Here is a 22486-nt window from a genome sequence, read left to right as displayed (position 1 = left end):
GTGAAAACTTCGGACAGGAGAAAGAGCGCCGCCAGGTGGCCAGGCAGGTGTCTTGCTCAGCTGTGGCTTGGAAGGCACTTTTTTTTTCAGTGCCATTGTAACTTCGAACAGTCACTAAGTGAACTGTTGTAAGTCAAAGACTACCTGTACTTCATCACTTTTCCTTTTTTTTTTTTTTTTTTTGGTCATCACGTTTTTGACACCTTGCTAGGCGACTGGTGGTACTTGGATGTTGCCATATCCTAAAAGTGCTACAATGGGTGAAAAGTTTGAAAAGCCCTGTTCTAGGTAAATCAGTCATGTCTGCATGATGAGGGAATTCCTGCAGTGCAATAATACTGTTCAGTTGCAGAATCTACTAATGCACTTGAAGTAAATGGACCACCAGAGAAAGGACGAATTCTATTTTACGAAGTAAATGGTTAATAGCTTTTACTGTCAGAGACATCACTGATATCCAGCCTGAATATTAACCAGGACGTACAACTCACTGATTCTGATCTCGCCCCCTGGGGAAATGGAGAACCAATCTAATCCTTTGTAGGACAGCCCTTTAGATAAGATTCTTTCCATACATCCCTTCAGTCTTCTCTTCTACAGCCTAAATATATCCAATTCCTTCAATCGTTCAACGTAGAACTTTGTTCTCTGAACTAGCTTTAATTTTTTTATGTCCTTTTTGGACTGCAGTGCCTAAATATATTCCCTGTGGACAGCTACTAGAGATGTACAACTCAATGTAAGTTTTGTTTCCAAAGGTCAATGAAATTGTATTTCAATACTAGCATCACTGAGTGCCAAGTTATATCTTATGTTCAATATGTCTGCATTTAAAAAGCATTTTAAAAAAAAGTGAACAAGATTTAGAGAGGTTATGGATCACTGCAGAGAGAAAGATAAGCTCGTAATCACGGAAGTACTAATTTGCACTGGAAGGAATTCCCCATTTATATAGTTTGTCAAATTTCCTCAAATAGATACGCTGCAAATTATTTCAGATGACAAACTACTTTGAATGTTACCCATCCCATCTAGCAAATATTTCAGGCTTGCATCAAGCAAAATATATTTCCGTGCCCTATTCATCTGGAGCAGAATATGCATTCTAGGCTATAAACAAACAGATTTACAATATTTCAGGTATTGTGCTTTTATGGCAATGTTGAACATACCTTTTCTGGTTTCAATTTTAGTTCTTTTCTTATTGCGACACCTAGAGCAGCAAAAGCTTCATTAATTTCATACAGATCCACTTGATCCAATGTCCAACCAGCTTTTTCAACCTACAAAAGACCAACAAGCTTGTTCAATTAACATGGCTAAAAATCATGGCTGAATTCTGTTAGAAAATGAGTTCTATCCCCCCCGCCAAATATAATTATTTGTAATAAGAGAGATAAATGAGGATCTGATTACAAATACGATGTTCATTTCTAATAAAAAATTTGACGCTCAAATCAGTAAGATATGGTACTGAAATAAACTAATTTCTAATTTAAGCACGCATACGGGGATAGGCCCACAAATGCATGATGTTGGAGTCATCCCGTTCTATAGCTATGGAAAAAATGCTCAATTCAATTAACTCTTGAGTGTTCAATCTTCACTAATGACCAATGCACTTGTTTTCTTTCCACAAAAGTGTGTGCACATATGCAAGTGTGTACACGCACATTTAATATAAAAAAAAATACCTGGAAAAATTCAGTAACAGTTAATGAAACATTTATTAGCACAGCTACCATAATTCATCAGGATTGGGACGGGTTATACATATGATATGAATATACTAGGCTTTAAAAAGTTTAATTTTCAGAATTAACACTAATTCAGTGGAATGGACCCTCTTCCCTGCTTACAGCTTTTCTTATGGCCGTGATGGGTGCTATTCCCATAACTGAAGGATCAACACCAACTTGAGCCGAAGACACGATCCATGCCAAAGGAGTGAGATTTCGTTTAATCGCTTCTGATTTTTTCATAAGAATTACAGCAGCAGCACCATCGTTTATACCTGAAGAGAAAAAGAACTAAACCTAGCTTTAAAGTATCTAACAAAGCCTGATACCTCCAGATATATCAGTTTTGCCCAGCTTTATCTTCATGGACGTATCCATCATAAAGCAGTAATTTCCAGTGGAAATTTTTAGATTTGGCCAGGATGAGGCATGAAAGGAAAAGAAATTTTCCCCGGAAAATATCTACTCCTTTAAGCTAACACTGCTTACCTCTGAAACATTTTTTGGCTAGATATATAGCTTTTTAACGGACGTGGTGGCTCAGTGGGTTAGGACGCTGAGCTTGTCGATCAGAAGGTTGGCAGTTTGGCGGGTCGAATCCCGAGTGCTGCGTAACAGAGTGAGCGCCTATTACTCGTCCCAGCTTCTGCCAACCTAGCAGTTCGAAAGCACGTAAAAATGCAAGTAGAAAAATAGGGACCACTACGGTGGGAAGGTAACAGCGTTCCGTGCGCCTTTGGCGTCTAGTCATGCCGGCCACATGACCACGGAGACGTCCTCGGATAAGCGCTGGCTCTTCGGCTTTGAAACGGAGATGAGCACCGGCCCCTAGAGTCGGAAACGACTAGCACGCATGTGCGGGGGAACCTTTACCTTTACCTTATAGCTTTTTAAACAGTGTAAAGTTCATATTTAACAGGAGGATATGTAGGCAGTACCAGAATCAATACTTTTCCAGTTGTAGTTAATGATCACTAGCACGGTTTTCTTTCTTTCTTTCTTTCCTGATTGCTAAAACCAGAACAGATGATTTTATGGCTTATCTTTAAATTGCTCAACCAACGCACCTGAGGCATTTCCTGCAGTCACAGTTCCTATCCCATCGGTTACGAAGCAAGGTTTCAGCTTTGCCACTGTTTCTATGTTGCACCCATGGCGAGGGTGCTCATCTGCTTTAACTTCTGTGGGACCTGTCAAAAACAAGAATTTCAGCAACAGCCCCTTTTGCTTTTTCCAAAGATATGCACTGCCCTTACCGATGGTATTTAACGTCTGATAAACTGTCAAGATGCATAAGGATGTGTCAAACATATGTTGGAAATGTAATCAGCCTGAAGGTACATTTTTATCATCTTTGGAAGAAATGGGAAAAGGCACAGCAATACTGGAATCCACAAATGAAACCAGATTTTTTTTTTAGGCTTGATAGATTAAATGTCTTGGGGGAAAAGGGTCTGTTTTTATTTATTTATTTATTATTTATTTATTAATTTAATTTGTATACCGCCCTTCTCCCGAAGGACTCAGGGTGGTGAACAGGGCAATACATAATAAAAAAACAAGGTACAAAAATTAAAAAGTAATTAAACAGCAATGCCCGTAATAAATTAATACAGATTAAAAGGTTAAGATCAATTTATAAAACCCGACCCCATCCCATCAGGCCAGGCCAGCTTGTTCAAAGAGGTAGGTTTTAAGATCGCGCCGGAAGGAGCGGAGATCATCAGCAAGACTTTTGTATGTACATCAGCAAGACTTTTGTATGTACAGGAATGGAAGCACTTACAGATTCCCACAACGGAAGAATCGATGGTGAAATGAATGGAATTGGTGGAAACAAAAAAAAATACTTTGATTAAAGAGAAGACTCTAGCTTTGTTTCCACTTGGAAAACACTTTTTGATTTTTTGCTTGAATTCAAAACAAATGAAACTTTGATTTTGGTATTTGACAATTAGAACTGTTTATGACTATAGAAATATTGTGTTACCGTTGATCTTAGAGTAAAAGGTTACTGTATGTTATTTTTGTGCCTCTACTAAAGACAGTGGGAAGTTTTTTTTTTCCTATTTTCTTTTCCTTTTCTGCACTCCTAGTCCTGATCCCTTCTTGACTTTTTCTTTACGACTTCTTTATATTTCTATTTTCTTACATTTTTTTCTTATGAAACGTAAACGTTTCATTTTTTAAAAAAAATGCACTGCCCTTCAATAGAGTTGTAGAAGAGTCATCTGCAGTGGCATTTTATCCTGGAATTCTAACGTCCAGTTCACAAGCTATAAACTATATGCTTCTTATTATTAAAAAGTAGTAATATTATGCTTATTTCTCCCTTTGTATGACAATGACTATTAGAACTTTTCAGTGACTGCAGTTTCCCACATTCCTTAATTACATGTATTCTAGCCTAGGAGTGATAAACTGAGTTCATATATTAAGTCATAGAGTTCTACGTTGGGCTTTAGATACAGTATGAACCCAATTTATGTTGTTTGGTTGATTTTGGCTTAGCATAAGATGTAAAGTTTATCTGCTGTGATTTATTCAATAGATCACTATTAAAAAAAACTACAGCGTAGAAAAATATATTAAACTCATAATAAGGTCCCAAACATTGATTTAGTATGTCTTGAAATTAATTCACAAGAAATTCTAAAATTGGGCTTAGACAGGGGCCTCGAGCGGAGATGTATTAAGAGGCCTCTGATTCACTTTTTAGCCAGTTATTTTAAAAGGTTAGGGAGGGTGAGGGGATTACTAACCGGCACTCAGTCCGGGCCGGTTTGGGGTCCCGGCGGGTCAGGGCGTGGGTTAGAGGCGGCTGGTTCTGGATGTGTTGGGGTGGGGCTTCAAATCCCCACGACGATAGGGAATGGCAGTAGGTGTGTGCACGGAGGGCTGTATCGACATCCGGGATCGCGCCCCTGCTGCTTGCGAGCGGTGACGCGCTCCGACCCTCCAGTTAGCACCCTTTTCCCCGGGGTTGAGGGTGATCAGGCCCCTGAGCTCCGGCTGGTTTACCTTAATGCCAGATCCATTGCCAATAAGGCTCCCCTCGTTTGTGACTTGATCGAGGAGGAACGCGCGGATCTGGCATGCATTACAGAAACCTGGTTGGGCTCGGAGGGAGGGGTCCCTCTGATCGAGTTATGCCCCCCAGGTTTCTGTGTGCTATACCAGCCATGGGCTCAGGGTAGGGGCGGCAGGGTGGCGGTGGTTATAAGGGAGACTTTATGCCTGCGGGAGACTACCATTGTCCAGATTGGCGAGAGTGAGTCCCTCCTCCTGAGATGTGTTTCTCGGGTTCAGATGAGCTTGTTGCTTACATACCTGGCGCCCAGCTGTGTGGCAACAGCTCTGCCCGAGCTGCTCGACACCCTCTCAGGGTTGGCGGTGGAGTTCCCCAGGCTCATAGTGCTGGGTGACTTCAACCTGGCTTCACTGGGAAGGTCATCGGAGCTAGCCCGGGAGTTCATGGCTTCCATGACGGCCATGGACCTGACCCAGGTAATTCAAGGCCCGACTCATGTGAGGGGACACACCCTCGACCTGGTGTTCCTGTCTGGACAGTGGTTGGATAATTTGGAAGGGGGTTTACCGGTTGTTACCCCCCTGTCATGGTCCGATCATCATCTCCTGCGGCTGGTCTTCCGTTATGCCACCCCCCGCAGCTGGGCGGCGGAACCAACTAGATGGTTCCGCCCCAGGCGCCTAATGGACCCTGAACGGTTCCAGATGATGCTTGGGTCTATACCCATCGCCCTCACTCACAGCCCAGTTGATGCCTTGGTGGATGCCTGGTAAAAGGCAGCCACTAAGGCACTCAACTTTGTTGTACCCTTGCGACCTCTGACCCGGCGCAGATCCTGTTGGGCTCCATGGTTTTCTGTGGAGCTCCGGGAGATGAAGCATCGGAGACAGGGTCTAGAGAGCAGTTGGAGGTCCAGCCGTTCCGAATCTGACCGATTGCAGTTAAAAACCTTTATAAGGTCTTATCTTGTTGTGATAAGGACGGTGAGGGCCAATTACTTTGCCGCCCTCATCGCGTCCGCAGATAATCGCCCGGCCGCCCTGTTTAGGGTGACTCGCTCCCTTCTTAACCAGGAGGTGAGGGAGGATCCCTTACAGCAGACATGTCAAACACAAGGCCCGGGGGCCAGATGCGGCCCGCGAAGTGGTTTCATGCAGCCCGCGAAGCCATCCTGGAAACAGTGAGGGCCCCCACTGCCTTGGCCCTGGCCCAGAGACCCTCCTTCTGCCAGAGACCCTCAGATCTGTCCCACTCCTGCCCAGGCGCCCATAGGCACCCTTGATGCGAACGATGTAGAGCTGGCCACGCCCACCCAGTAGGCCATACGCACTCTAGCCACGCCCACCCAGTAGGCCACGCCCACCCAGGCCACACTCACCCGGCCCCCTGAGGGCAACCGCAATGCTGATGCGGCCCTCAATGAAATTGAGTTTGACACCCCTGCCTTACAGGGACGGGCCGAGGAGTTTAGTCATCATCTGACGGACAAAATCGCTCAGATCCAGACCGGCTTGGACTCTGACTGGGCGGAGTCTGACGCGGAGGAATCGGACGGTCTTGAGCATGTTATCTGGACTGAGTTCGACCCTGTTTCCCCTGATGATGTGGACAGGATCATGGGGAGGCTGAGCTCCACCACCTGTTTGTTGGATCCGTGCCTCTCCTGGCTGGTTTATGCGGCCCGGGAGGGGACACGAGGCTGGTTCCAGGCAGTAATAACTGCTTCTTTGAAGGAAGGTGTCTTCCCCCCCCCCCCCGCCTTGAAGGAGGCGGTGGTGAGACCCCTCCTCAAAAAGCCTGCCCTGGACCCGGCTGTTTTAAATAACTATCATCCAGTCTCCAACCTTCGCTTTTTGGCGAAGGTTGTTGAGAGTGTGGTGGCGCATCAGCTTCCTCTGTTCCTGGAGGAAACTGATTATCTGGACCCGTACCAATCGGGTTTCAGGCCCGGGCACAGCACGGAGACGGCATTGGTCGCGCTGGTGAATGATCTCTGGCGGGCTCAGGACAGGGGTTGTTCCTCCATCCAAGTCCTATTAGATCTCTCAGCGGCTTTCGATACCATCGACCATGGTATCCTACTGCGGCGTCTCAGGGGGCTGGGAGTGGGAGACACCGTTTTACGGTGGTTCTCCTCCTATCTCCTGGGCTGCTCGCAGTCGGTGTTGACGGGAGGGCAGAGATCCACCCCGAGGCCTCTCGTTTGCGGAGTCCCTCGGGTTGGTTCTCTCGCCCCTCCTGTTCAACATCTACATGAAGCCGCTTGGTGAGGTCATTCATGGTTTTGGGGTGGGGTATCATCAGTATGCTAATGATACCCAACTTTTTTTCTCCACCCCAAACCAACCTAGCGATGCCCTCACCGTGATGTCCCGTTGCCTGGAGGCGGTCCAGGTCTGGATGGGGAGAAACAGGCTTCGTCTCAATCCTGCCAAGACTGAGTGGCTGTGCATATCGGCATCTCGGGTTAACCAAATTATTCCACCTCTAACGATGGGGGGGTGAGGTGTTACCCCCCGTTGACAGGGCTCGCAACCTGGGCATCCTCCTGCATTCACGGCTCAATTTTGAAGACCATATAGGAGCCGTGACCAGGGAGGCTTTTGCCCAGGTTCGCCTGGTGCGCCAGTTGCGACCCTACCTGGACTGAGATGCCCTACGCACAGTCACTCATGCACTCGTGACCTCCCGTTTAGACTATTGCAACGCTCTCTACATGGGGCTGCCCTTGAGGACCACTCGGAGGCTTCAACTGGTGCAGAATGCAGCCGCGCGAGTTGTGATGGGGGTTTCCCGATACTCCCATGTAACACCTCTACTCTGCGAGCTGCATTGGCTTCCGGTTGCCCTCCGGGTGAGATTCAAGGTGATGGAGATGACCTATAAAGCCCTGAATGGCTTGGGTCCGGGTTATTTGAGGGAACACCTGCTGCCAGCATCAAGTTGCCTTCGTCCAGTGCGCTCACATAGGGAGGGTCTTCTCAGGGTGCCGCCGGTAAAAGATTGCCGGCGGATAACACTCAGGGAGAGGGCCTTCTCTGTGGGTGCGCCTGCCCTCTGGAACCAGCTGCCCGTGGAGCTTAGGACTGCCCCCGACCTTCGATCATTCCACCGGGACCTGAAGACCTGGCTCTTTGAGCTCTCCGGCCAGGCTGAGAATTTTTAACTGGGGTTTTTATTTTTAGGGATAATTTAATCTTTTTTAATTCTTTTTTAACTTTTGTACTTTGTATTGGTTTGATTTTAAAATACCCTGTAAACCGCCCTGAGTCCTTCGGGAAAAGGCGGTATATAAATTTAATAAAAATAAATAAAAAATAAAATAAAATAAAATTCAGGGGGATTATTCTTTAAATTACTATTAAATTACCGGTAATACATTTTTTTTTACAAAAATACATGGTATTCTATCAGGAAGAAACTCTGGTTCAATCTATGAACCACTTCAAAATTGACACTGTGGCAGCAATGAATATTAGATGACATTTTTTCCAGATCTGTAATTATACTTCTCTTTCCAAAATCTAGATGGTTATTAACTGGCAGGACATAATGGTTACATTCATAAATTATCTTCATCTAGCAGTAAAGACTAAGTAAATACGCTTGAGGTTACTAAGTGTCCCTTCCTTTCCCAATACACCAATTATTCTAATTTATGAGGAAGAATTGAAGCAAATAAAAATGAATACAAAAGTGGGTCATAATACTTAGAAACAGGTCCCAGTCCCTTGTCCAGTATGTCAAACTGCTCACTGACCTTTTCTAGAAGGTACAGAAACAGGTACAATCTCTTTATTAAAATATCCACCCTTCTGGGCATTTTCAGCCTTATTTTGAGACATTACAGCCTGCTGGTCTTGTTCTTCTCGACTGACCTTCCATCGTTTAGCCACATTTTCAGCTGAAACAATTTAAAAATACAGTAGATACTTTAATCACAATGCATCACAATGCAGTTATTGTATACTTATTACATTTATTACCCTGAATCTTCAAATACTGAGAGAGAATACATTGTTTCCAGCACGTAATATTCACACGTTCGTACCAGTTTTCCTCTCATCCTTGTAATGTTTGCTTTCTGTCCACTCTTCCTTTTTTTTTGGTGAAATCAAGTTGGGACACGCTTTCATCTAACCTTTTTGAAAAAGCTATTTCCACGTGGCTTACCTGTAACACCCATGTGATAACAGTAGAAAGCATCTGTCAAGCCATCTACGATAATACTGTCTCGTAAGGAGGCTTCCCCCATCTTCACCCCACCACGCAGATGAATGACATGAGGAGCCTGGGGAGAAAAAGCATTTTGATCCATTTAGAACATTGAAAGCAAATTTTGTTGCAACTGGATAGAAATAATCTCTGGAGTGCCCATTCTCACTGTATGACTCTTCTGTTCAACTGCCATTAGTAAATCTAATATACAGAAGCAATCTCAACTCAGTTGTAGAGCACATGCTTTGTACGCATGAGGTCTCGGCTTCGATCCCCGATATTACCCAGTAGAAGAATCACACGATATGTATGAAGGCGAAAGAGTGTAAGAAAAAAGAAGCTTCCATACTGTGGGACAGCCCACAATGTCTTGTGCTGTGCTCGCTACCCTCTGTAATGCTTTCCTATTCGCGGCTGTCAGACCAGCATACCAAACCACAATGCAGTACAAGAGGACGCTATACTACTATAGCTTTTATACTACTATATACTTTTATCCGTCTACTATAGTAGACGGATAAAAGAAGGTCATTAGCCATTGTTCTACCCTGTTCTTCCGCAAGACCCTGAGAAAGTGAAGCCTCTGTTGGGCCTTTCTGGTAGACTCCCAGGAATTTAAAGGAAGAAACTCTTTCCACACAGCCCCCCCCGATGTAGAGTGGGGCAGGTTCCTCTCTTTTCCTCCAGACGTCTAGCACCATCTCCTTTGTCTTGCCGATGTTCAGGTGCAAGTTGTTCTCTAAACACCATAGGGATAGTTTTTGTACCTCCCCCCTGTGTGCTGTCTCATCTCCACCTGTAATAAGAGCCACTACGGTGGTATCATCTGCGAACTTAATGATCGCAGTGGATGGGTCAGACGATGCACCATCGTATGTGTACAGTGAGTACAGGTAGGGGCTAAGCACGCAGCCCTGTGGCGAGCCCGTGCAAAGCTTCAGGGGGGTGGAAGAAACAGACCCGACCCTGTAGCCAGTCCCTTAGAAAGTCTTTAATCCAATTGCAGATGGAGGGGGAAAAATTCAAGTCAGTCAGCTTTTTAATAAGGATGCTCGGCAGAATAGTGTTGAAAGCCGAGCTATAATCAAAGAAAAGCATCCTGACATAGCTTCCAAGTTTTCTCCAGATGGCTTGCTACAGAATGTAGAGCAGTAGCTATGGCATTGTCGGTCGACCTATTCCCCCTGTAGGCAAACTGATGTTTGTTGAAGTCTGGTGGGAGGCATGTCCTAAGATGTTGGAGAACCAGTCTTTCAAAGTATTTCATCACTACAGACGTTAATGTGAGAGGTCTATAGTCACTCAGGCACTCAATTGCTGTTTTCTTTGGGACTGGGACAATGGTAGCTGCTTTCAAGCATGATGGTACACAGGCCGTTTGCAAAGAGATGTTAAAGATCCTTGTCAGGACCCCTGCTAATTGATCGGCACAATTCTTAACCACTATCCCCAGCACCCCATCTGGGCCTGCAGCTTTGCTGGGATTCACAGCCTTCAATACAGCTTTCACTTGATGTTCCTACAAGGTGAGTGACTGAGAATCAGAAGGCCGGCCAGCAGAGGCTACGGGGTCTGGTCTTTTCACCTCGTAGCGAGCGAAGAAGATATTCAGCTCCTCTGCCAACGAGGCATCGGTATTAACCATGTTCCTCATGTTGCCCTTATGGTTGGTTAGGTGCTGCAGTCCCTGCCACACTTGCTTTGGGTTGTCGTCTGCTAGGTGGTTCTCCACCTTGTGTTTATATTGTTGGATTCGAGCTGAGAGGAAGGTGAAGGCTTGAAATGAGCTGAAGAATATTTCACTTTAAGATTAGTGGCATATCCAGTGCAAAGAAGTATACACACCCACTATATGCACAATAATCTCCCTGCTATTTTTTATCAGAAGCAACAGTGAGACAAAAGGATCAGAAGAACAGTTCGGCCTCTGCCATGGAAGTTTCAGAAGTCATTGTCCCATTCAAAGATGAAATCTCAGGCCAACATCCAAATGCCATCAGCATGAAGGAATGCCAAACAGTAGTATCTCTTCTTTGCTGATTGTGTTTGTGTATGTGCATGTTTGTGTATCTTTATGTTTGTGTATGCATGCAATGATTTTTATATATATAAAACTAACCCTAAGCCTACGTACATTCACACAGACACGTACATTAAATAGACTCTGTTCAGCTATCTTTCTCTCTGGCCAAAGTGCTTTCCCTACTTCTTCTATTCATATATACTATAAAGTCAAGGGACAGAATGGATAGGTTCATTTCACGATAAACCATGGTTCGAATAACTCTGGTTATTTTAAAACTAAGACCACAGCAAACAGGCTGCACCTTAGTTATCCAGTGTGATTTAAACCACAGCTGCACAATCCCCCTCCCCCCGAAAAAATGACTAAGGTAAAGGTAAAGGTTCCCCCGCACATGCATGCTAGTCGTTTCCAACTCTAGGGGCTGGTGCTCATCTCCGTTTCAAAGCCGAAGAGCCAGCGCTTGTCCGAGGACATCTCCGTGGTCATGTGGCCGGCATGACTAGACGCCAAAGGCGCACGGAACGCTGTTACCTTCCCACCGTAGTGGTCCCTATTTTTCTACTTGCATTTTTACGTGCTTTCGAACTGCTAGGTTGGCAGAAGCTGGGACGAGTAACAGGCGCTCACTCTGTTACGTGGGACTCGGGATTCGACCCGCCAAACTGCCGACCTTCTGATCAACAAGCTCAGCGTCCTAACCCACTCTATTTCAACTTAGTTTCTCTCCAAGGTTTAGCAACAACCTGTTTTTCCTGTAAAATTATTTTATTCTTGCTCTACTGGTTTTTATCGACATTCTGGCATGAATAGCAGCTAATCTAAAGCGCTAAGTTGTTCCTTCCTTTGGCGGGAGCATGAAGTGCTAAGCAGTTTATTTAGTGGAAAGTACTAATCCTTCTGAAAAAATAACATGTTGTTGTTGTTGTTTTAAAAAAAACACAACCTTGCACCATGTTTTATAAACTTTTTAAGAAGCTTTATAAACCCACAAAAATATGTCCTTATATCTTAATCCAAAACAATCCTGGTTTATTCCAGATTTGGCTTTTGTACCTTGCATGAATCAGAAAGTAACCTTGCAAAGCAGGATTACTCGATCTCCAGTGTTTGAATGTTTAACTTATGTGTTGGCCTTTGGCTGTAATAATAAATTGATTGATCTCGTGTTGTATTCATAGCAATTACATGAGCCACTCAATTTCATCACTCGAAGGTTTGGATATTGGTGATGTTCATCTATGATTTGTTTTTGGCATCGAGCCATGCTCTGTTTAGCAAACTGTGGTTTAATAACTCTGGCTTAAGCTTGTGTGCCAATAAGTATCTCAAATCAGTGAGGGGCTGGACATGGCCCACTTCTGTCCAGCCTCAGTCCACTGAAGCCCAACCTCTTACTGGTTGGGAATGTAGCTGGCGAGATAGAAGTCACCCTTGATAACGCCTAATGTGCAGCTTGTGTACTGTTTAATGCAGTAATTCACCCATGGAAATCATTCTTCCGTGCCTTTACGGCATAACCTTTCTAGAAGCAGCAAGCCTTAACCTCTATGAAAATCAAGCAGCCTTACCTTGCTCATGTTTTCCATTCCACCAGCCACCACAATACTGGAATCTCCTGTCATAATAGACTGAGCCCCGAGACATACGGCTTTCAGGCCTGATCCGCAGATCATTTGACAACTCCAAGCTGGTATCTCATATGGAATCCCTGCCCCGACACTGGCCTGTCGAGCAGGATTCTGGCCAGCACCTGCAGACATAAACACACAGGGACAACCATGCTAAATTCTTTCAGCTCATTCTCCTACCTCACCTCTTAGTGCCAGACAGGTGCCCATGTTATCTGCCTGTAACGTTACTCATAACCAGTTTGAGTTTTAAATTAATAACCCGACTCTTGTTTCTAGGCACTGCTTTGTAAAAATGAATGTTTGACTCTTCCTTACAATGCCCATGTCTTAATTTTATAAGTTACTTTTATTCTGAATTCTCTTAGGCTGACCTTCATTGTCTTTGGGCTATATTTCAACACTGCTGTGCACAGGTGAAGGTAGTGTATTGTTTTGGTTTTTTGCTTTTAACCTTCAGTGTAATGTGAATGTGAAGTTTATTCCAAGGGCTGTCTGCATTCATAGGAATTTGCCTACGTTTTATGACCAAAATCAGCCAAATAGTTTCTGTTTCTGAGGACTGGATCAGTTAGATCTCCTCACTCTTAGCGCAGCACCTTAATCACTACACCATACTGACTCTCATAGAGAAGCATATTCATGTCAAGAAACTGGAGAAGGCTGAGGAGAAAAAGACCAATGGGATGCAAAGCAGTAAAAGTAGGGGCAAGAATACAGGCAGATAAAACAGACTGACACATTGCTGATTTAACACACCCAGAATTGTGTGAGACCTAGAATATATGGGAAGAAAGTACAATTTATAATAAGTAAAATTCATTTTATGTGTATGCGTGTGTAATTTCTGCATTACAAAAATGAACAGAAGAGGCCACATCAAAATCCTGGATAAATGCTTCATCAGGTTCATACCTGCTGCCAATACCTGTCCAAGTATAACTTCAGATATTTCTTTAGGATCAATTTTTGTCCTCTCCAACAATTCTTTAATGACTACTGAAGCCAATTCATGGGCGTGCAGGGTTGACAAGGCACCATTGAAGGATCCTAGATAAAAATCAGAAATAGATGTTTAATTTTACTCTATTCCATCTTTCCTTTTATTCTATTCTTCTTTTAAGCATTCTAGGTAACAAACACAGATTACAATTCTAGGGAAATAAACAAATATTATATTTTTATGGGTATACTTGAGGTTTAAGTTATATCTATATTGTTCATTAAAAGCCTGGCATTTTATTTTATTATCTGGTCTAATGTACTGTCAAGACCTGATTCTTCCAATATGGTAGCATTTTCTTGGTCTTCCAGAGTTATGTATAGTTATGTGTAGTGTATACATACATACATACACACACACACACACACACACACACACACACACACACACATATATATATATATATATATATATATATATATATATATATATATATATATATAACACAAATATGAGCTGTCACTACTGTGACCACTGCCTGTGGATAGCCTTGGGTTAGGCTGAAACAGGAAATAAAGATTTGTCCCATGTTTGGGGCCTAGCAAGGTAATCTAAATACTTAACAAACATTATATACATACATACACATATACACATATACATATATATGTCAGTTCTATGCTGCTATTATCCCCAAAATTAAACAGAACCACTAGATTCATTTATGAATCAGAAATCAGTCTTCAGTACAAGGCTGTAATAGGGAAAACACTATTCCAGTTGTCATACCTAGTAAACTTCAATAAATTCATTTTGTGTATCTATTTCTTACATCCCTATGCTAAATAGACCTCGAACTATTAGAACAAATACATTTTATTTACAGCTTTTTCAATTAGAAAAACAATGCAGAAAACAAAAGGAAACTTGGAACAACTAAACGCTAAGACAGAGGACCCAACTGACCAACAGACCTAGCCAACTGAAAAATCAGAAAATGGAAAGACAACATTGAAAATGGAAAAGACTTTTTACAAATCAAGAAATCAGAATATATTTGAGGAAAAGGAAGAAGAACGGATTGAATGGAAGATAAAGTTATCAGGATAACTGTGGGAAATTGGAGTAACAGGGAGGCAGCTTAATGAATAACAATGGGCTTGTTCTTCCAAAAAAACCTTTAGCCAAATGGTCTTTCTTATTCCAGATAATATATATAAAAATAGAGGGAGAACTATTTGATGTTTCAAAGGCACTGATATGGAAGGCTAGCTGGCAAAGGAAGAAAGCCAGACTAAGGCTGAAGAAAATAATGGTGTTGATTTTATTACAGGGGATATTATATTACCAATTAGATGGTTGAATATGGTGGAAAATAGATAACTTTTAGAAAATAGAGTAATATTATAATTAGATACATAAGATGTGTAAATAGAATATTAAACTTTGGTATGAAAAGGGAAAAAGGGAGAAGTTGAGATAAGGGAAGCTTCTGGTCACCTAAATATAAAGTACTTGGAAATCATAATAGTGTTTTCTTGAATATTTGATAGGAAATTAAAAGTTTTTTTGGGGAAAAGCAATAACAGCATATTGTTTATACAAGGACATTAAGTGCAAACACAGTCAATAATAATAATAATAATTAATAATAATAATAATAATAATAATAATAATAATAATAATAATAATAATAATAATAATTTTATTTATATACCGCCCTTCTCCCGAAGGACTCAGGGCGGTGAACAGGGCAAGCATAAAAAATACAAAAATAGCTGCTTTCTAGCTTAATGGACTTTATAAATTTAAAAGTGAAAGTGCGTAGTAAGTGAAAGTAAAGATGGCGGCTAAATCTCCCCCAAAAACTCTTCGGAGTGCTGGAACTTCTCCGGTGCAACAGTCATCATTGCAAGCGTTGCTTCCTTCTGATGTATTGACACCGAAGGATTTACAAGATGCTCTTGAAAAATATGCCCAGGTAATTCTGGAAACAATGGGTGATAAATTTGCAAAGATGGAGGAGAAAATGGAGAAATTGGAGGAGAGAATAGAAGAGAGGATGGAAGAGAAGTTCAGAGTGATGAAGGTAGACATTTTGTCTTCAGTGTATAGAGTGGCTGAATGTGTGGAAGATTTGGATGAAAAAGTGGAAGATTTGACTCAAAAGAATGCCATATTAGAAGCAAAAGTACTGGAGAATGAAGATTTAAGAGACAAAATGGACAGAGAACTGAGTCTTGCTCATTATTACCAGATGCAGTATGCTGTTAGAATCAGAGGTTTAAAAGAGAATATTAAGGAAGACTTAAAGCAGCTGATTTCTGAGGCTCTGGAAGTAGTATTGACTCAGCCAGCATCTGAAATAAAGGGAGGCATGGATAAAGTGTTTCGTGTGAATTCATGGATTGCTAGACAGAGAAAGCTACCTAGAGATGTGGTGGTTTATTTTGTAAAGAGGGAAATTAGAGATGAAGTTATTCAAGCTGCCTATGATACTAAAGTTGTGATTGCTGATCAAGAAGTTTTGGTTCTAAAAGAAATTCCTCCAAAGATTTTAAGGAGAAGGAAGGATTTTACATTTTTAGTGCAAGAGCTTAAGCAACGAGATATAAGGTTCAGATGGGAGATTCCAGTTGGGTTGATGGTGATGCATGAAGGTAAAAGGTACCGTCTGGCCACTGTGATGCAGGCGCGTGATTTTTACAATAACATTTTAAAAGCAACCCCACTATCACTTCTGGAAGCTGCAAAGGGATCTGGAGAAGGAGAACATCAAGAGGCTGAAGATGGACAGACAGAGGAGAATGGTGCTGGAGGAGACCAAGCTACAACTTCTTTGGATGATCCTAGAGAGCAGAGGGTGACGCGTGCTGCTTTAAAACGATCAAAAAAAAAAAAAGAACAAGATCAGCAGAAGTCTATGGAATTTCCAAAACGTACTTACAGCCAAGCAGTGGGAGGAGCACGGCCTAAAAAAGATAGTCCTATTAAAGCAGTGCTCCAAGAGCTTTGGGATGATATGCATGGCAATTAAATTTTTAACTTGGAACGTTAATGGACTATTAATGGACTAAATTCACCACAGAAGAGGAAGAAAGTTTTTCAATATTTAAAACAATTCAAGATAGATGTTATATGTTTGCAAGAAACGCATATTAGGGTTGTGGACCAAAAGTATTTATCGAACCCAAGGTTGGGCACGCAATTTGTTGCTTCTGCAATGAATAAGAAAAATGGAGTGGTTGTTTATGTTAAAAGTGCTTTAACAGCGGACTTAATTGAAGCAGATAAGTATGGAAGATACGTTATGATAGAGTTGCTGCTAGAAGGTAAAAAGATGCTTTTAGTTGGATTATATGCTCCTAATCAACAACAAGCTGACTTTTTTTAGTTTATTTCATATAAAGCTTACCCAGTTGGATTATAAATCTTTTATTTTTATGGGGGATTGGAATGGTGTTTTGGATGTACAGATGGACAAGGTTGGAGCTTTTAAGCGCGTCCCAAGTCATGCTAGACTGCCTAAATCCTTTTTTGAAATGAAGGATGACTTGGAACTGCGAGATATTTGGCGTGAAAGACATTCGCATGAAAAGGATTATACTTTTTTTTCTGACAGATATCAATCTTTTTCCAGGATCGATTTTATTTTGTTGACTAATGACTTTTTTTCAAGGATTAAGAAGGAAGGATTTTTTTTGAAATTAATATGAATAAAGGCACCTCTATGGACATGGTTTGGGATGCTAGCAAGGCCTATATGAGAGGGGTGTTGATATATATGAACAATAAACATAGATGTGCTGTGGAAGCTAGGAGGAATGAATTGGAGAATGAAATAAAGGAAAAAGAAAAGGCTTTGATTTTGAATCCAGAGGATGTGAAGTCTAAGGAGGCTATTAAACTGTTAAGAGGAATGGATTGAGTATATCCAGAACAAATATGGGACTAAGAAGTTTCATGTAGCATTTGAATAAGTCTTCCTTTCTTTTTTTTGTTTTGTTTTTTTAATATATTTTATATTAATAGTGTTTGTAGTTATCCAATATGAGCTAGAGAGTGATAGATTTTAGAGTTTATGGTTATTAGCATATGGTTGTTTATGATTCTTTTTTTTGTTTTTTATACCTTGTACTTAGCTCTGGGAAGTCGGGGGGTGGGGGGGTGGGGAGGGGGGGAGGGGTAAGGAGGGAGGGATAGGGGAGGGGTAGGGGGGATTGTTAAAGATAAAATGTATGATAAAACTTTTCAATAAAAAAAATACAAAAATACAAAAGTTAAAAGGGATTAAATATATGCCCAAGTAAAAACAGTAAATACAAATATTAAAATAGCAATAAAAACCCCACCCATCCCCCATCAGGCCAGGCCGGCTTGTTCAAATAAGAATGTCTTTAGGTCGCGACGGAATGAGCTAAGATCCGGAGCTCAACCGGTAACCGATTCCATAGCTCCGGGGCGCCCACAGAGAAGGACCTCCCCCTGGGGGCCACCAATCGACACTCTCTGATCGGTGGCACCCTGAGGAGGCCCTCTCTGTGGGAACGCACAGGGCGGAGGGAAGTTGATGCCGGCAGCAGGTGTTCCCTAAGGTACTCCGGACCCATACCATGTAGGGCCTTAAACACCATTACCAGTACCTTGAATCTCACCCGGAAGACAACTGGTAACCAATGCAGCTCACGGAACAGAGGTGTAACATGGGAGTATTGGGAGACTTCCAACACAACTCTCGCGGCTGCATTCTGTACCAGTTGGAGCCTCCGAGTGGTCCTCAAGGGCAGTCCCATGTAGAGAGCGTTGCAGTAGTCTAGACGAGAGGTCACGAGCGCATGAGTGACCGTACATAAGTCATCCCGGTTTAGATAGGGCCGCAACTGGCGCACCAGGCGGACCTGGGCGAAGGCCCCTCTAGTCACAGCCACTATGTGATCATCCAGAGTGAGCCGTGAATCTAGGAGGACTCCCAAGTTGCGAGCCCTATCTACGGGGGGTAATAGTTCACCCCCCATAGAGAGAGATGGAATATCCTGAATAACCCGGGATGCAGGTATGCAAAGCCACTCAGTCTTTTCGGGGTTGAGTTGAAGTCTGTTCCACCTCATCCAGACCCGAACCGCCTCCAGGCAACGGGACATCACGTCGAGGGCATCACTGGGGTGGTATGGGGTCGAAATAAAAAGCTGGGTATCATCAGCATACTGATGATACCCAACTCCAAAGCCACGAATGATCTCACCCAGCGGTTTCATATAGATGTTGAACAGGAGAGGCGAGAGGGCCAACCCCTGAGGAACTCCACAAACGAGAGACCTCGAGGTCGACCTCTGCCCCCCTGCCAACACCGACTGCGAACGTCCCAGGAGATAGGAGGAGAACCACTGCAAAACCGTGCCTCCCACTCCCAATCCCCTGAGACGCCGCAGCAAAATACCATGGTCGATGGTATCGAAAGCCGCTGAGAGGTCTAATAGGACTAGGACAGAGGAATATCCCCTGTCCCGAGCCCTCCAGAGATCATTCACCAGCGTGACCAATGCCGTCTCCGTGCTGTACCTGGGCCTGAAACCCGATTGGTACGGGTCTAGATAATCCGCTTCCTCCAGGACCAGAGGGAGCTGATGCGCCACCATACTCTCAACAACCTTCGCAAGAAAGACCGGATGAAAGTTGTTCAACACAGCTGGGTCCAAGGCAGGCTTCTTGAGGAGAGGCCTCACCACCGCCTCTTTCAAGACGGTGGGGAAGCTACCCTCACTCAAAGAAGCAGATATAACCGCCTGGAACCAGCTTCGTGTCCTCTCCCGGGCTGAATAAACCAGCCAGGAAGGGCACGGGTCCAATAAACATGTGGTGGAGCTCAGCCTCCCCATAATCCTGTCCACTTCCTCCGGAGTCACAGAATCAAACTCCTCCCAGGTAATATTGACAAGACCGCCCGTGTCCTGATCGTCAGACTCTGCCCAGTCAGAGTCCAGACCGGTCCGAATCCGAGCGATTTTGTCTGACAGATGTTGGTTAAACTCCTCGGCATGACCCTGCAAGGGTTCCTCCCTCACCTCTTGATTAAGGAGGGAGCAAGTCACCCTAAACAGGGCAGCCGGGCGATTATCTGCGGACGCGATAAGGGTAGCAAAGTGATTAGACCTCGCCACCCTTATCGCAGCGAGATAAGACCTAATGTAGGTTCTTAGTCGCAACCGGTCGGATTCGGATCGGCTGGACCTCCAACTGCTCTCTAGGCCCCGTCTCCAACGCTTCATCTCCCGAAGCTCCACGGAAAACCATGGAGCTCGACGGGATCTGCATCGGGTCACGGGCCGCAAGGGTACAACTCGGTCAAGAGCCTCCGTGGCTGCCCTTTCCCAGGCCTCTACTAAGGCATCCGCCGAGTTGTGAGCAAAGGATGCAGGTGGGGACCCCAGCGCTGCCTGGAACCTCTCAGGGTCCATTAAGCGTCTGGGGCGGTACCATCTAGTTGGTTCCAAACGCCCACGGTGGGGAGTGGAAAAACGGAAGACCAGCTGCAGGAGATGATGATCGGTCCATGACATCAAGATATGTATAGGCTAAAAATTATCGATAAATGTAAGGAAGATGTTTCTACTTAGTTGAAAATAAGAATTGTGTTTGCCCAATATGAGATAACAGATATTATTGGAAAGAGAGAGGAAGTATTTGATGTTCTAATATTAGACTTAAACTAAAAAATTATGTATATTACTGAACCTATAATGGGTTTTGATTTATTAGGGGATACTGTATTATCAATTAGATCACTTAACATGGTGGAAAATAGATAACTTTTAATAAACAGAGCAATATTATAATTAAATAGATGTGTAACGAGAATATTAGAGTTTGGTATGAAAAGGGAAAAAAGGAGTAGTTGAGATAAGGGAAACTTTTGGTCACCTAAACATAAAATACTTGGAAATCATAAGTAATAGTGTTACTCTGAATACCGATGGGAAATTAAAGCTTGAAAAAAAAGCAATAACAGGACATTGATTGTATACAAGGATTAAGTGCAAATGCAATTAACTACATGTCTTACGTAGTTGTTTAAGAAGCTGATTTAAGGAGGTTTTTTTAATTCTTATACAAAACTCTAGGAAAAGCCTTATGAAATATAAAAGCCCCATAGGATTGACCAACTGCACCTACTCCATCAGAAGTGGCAGGCTGCAGACCAAGTGATTTCCACCTTTTGAAATATTGTGTCAGACAAGGTGAGGTCTGCTCCAATCTTGCCCTCCTGAAAGGAACTGGAAACCTGGTTCTGCCAACTGGCTTGGTGGCCCAATGGGGGCATCCTATTCTGGATTTTTTTTCCTAGATTAGGAGAAAACCCCACCCTCACCCCATTTGCGTCCCTTTTATCCAGTTTTGTTTCCTTTCTACGTTCTCGTTTTTAAAGCATTTATCATGCTTAATTGTTTTAATGCTGTAATTGTTTTTATATTATTGTTTTGATAGCGTAAGCCACCCGTAGTCACTTGACAGTGAGATGGGCGGCAAATCAATATAATAAATAAAAACGTGGAATAACTAATCAGAAGAGGAAAGAAGGATCAAAGAGGACGGGGACCATAAGCCAAGCTAAGATGCGAGGCCGTGTTTGGAAGCCAGGGCTCCAAGGCTGACGAGATGCTCTTCACTGTTTTTCTTTGCGTTGCAAGACCAAAGGATTTTATTAATGGAAGGAAACGAGAGCCGGCGACCAGGCAGTCCTGGTTCTACCGACCAAACGCCAATCAGAGGACGAGGGACTCTTGAGCAAGAGTCGCCAGGCAATCACGGCGCATCTTCACGCGGTGGCTCTATAACTCATTGCCCAATCATTGCAAGGAAAGTACAGGCGAGGGAGGAGCCTTCGGTACTACGCAAAAAACAAACAAAGCAACTTGCTGTGAATAAAGCCAACGGGGCAAACAAGAGGGGATTCGGTTTTTATATCGTTTATCCTCCCGTACTAGCATTAACCTTTTATATATATTAGGTGAGGTGTACACATTTGATAAATAAACCAAATGGGCAACTTACACCCAACCTTAACATGGAGCTTAGCGAGTGGCAAACACAGATTCCAACACTCGCTCTGCTAATCATTTCCCGTGTGTCAAACTGTTCGCCTAATGAATCTCGATTGCAGACAAATAAGGGAGCCAAGAAACAAAGATGCCAAGCTAGCACGAGCTTTGTGGAGGACAGACTGAAGTGTAGCGTCGAGGGGTAAGCAAATGGGTTAGAAGAACGATTTAGCCCGCTATTTGGGCATAGAGTAGCTACATTTCTTTTTTTTTATTGAAAAGTAGCTACATTTCAATCTTCTTAAACTCAGTCGGATTTCCAGACACACCGTTAGACAGCGGTGTCCGTTTCCAATCTGTTATCCGAATAGTTCTTAACAGTTAAGTGAGCAGGTAACAAAGCCCTACTACATACATCCTCGCCCTCGCAGTTCTAGAGTTCTCTCGCTCTCTCGCGGGACATCCGTAGTACAATTCCTACCACAATCCTACTACCTCGGCTCATTTTCTTACCTTTCTGCCATGGGAAGGAAATAGGGCAAGATTTCCTCCCTTAACAGGCAGCATAGACGGGGGAGGGGGGGAGGGAATGGGCGAAGGCAAATTTCCCGCAGGCATCAGAATGAATGGACCACTCAAGGTTGGGAGCAAGCGTAACGTCGGTCCATGAAAACGCCCGTTTCAGAGCAATGCGAGGTCGAGGCACGAAATAGCAGCGGTAGTAGTTTCTACTCACCGACCGGGGTCCTTGCAGCAGCAACGAAAACAACGGCCTCGTCCCCGCAATCCATGATGCCTCAAGGTAGTAGAAGCCCCGTCGCTCCTTTGCTCTGGGCAAAGAGCCTCGCGCCTCCCTTATAGCCAG

At 43.4% G+C, this 22486-nt stretch overlaps 1 protein-coding gene across 1 annotated transcript in view; it reads right to left on the bottom strand.

Moving 5' to 3' along the window:
* Window positions 1-22486, bottom strand: part of LOC310646504 (acetyl-CoA acetyltransferase, cytosolic-like) — a 23581-nt gene extending 1095 nt beyond the window's left edge. Inside the window, exons 1-8 of the mRNA XM_083373021.1 lie at window positions 22358-22486; window positions 13558-13692; window positions 12583-12764; window positions 8944-9061; window positions 8531-8674; window positions 2807-2929; window positions 1860-2014; window positions 1173-1283 (exon numbers count right to left, since the gene is read on the bottom strand). Coding sequence (XP_083229147.1) covers window positions 1173-1283; window positions 1860-2014; window positions 2807-2929; window positions 8531-8674; window positions 8944-9061; window positions 12583-12764; window positions 13558-13692; window positions 22358-22412 — 1023 coding nt within the window. The 5' untranslated portion in view covers window positions 22413-22486. The remainder of the gene's footprint in view (window positions 1-1172; window positions 1284-1859; window positions 2015-2806; window positions 2930-8530; window positions 8675-8943; window positions 9062-12582; window positions 12765-13557; window positions 13693-22357) is intronic.

Source organism: Vipera ursinii (assembly GCF_947247035.1).
Source record: "Vipera ursinii genome assembly, chromosome: 1".
Lineage (NCBI taxonomy): Eukaryota > Metazoa > Chordata > Lepidosauria > Squamata > Viperidae > Vipera > Vipera ursinii.
This window is presented reverse-complemented; position numbering and strand designations above follow the sequence as displayed.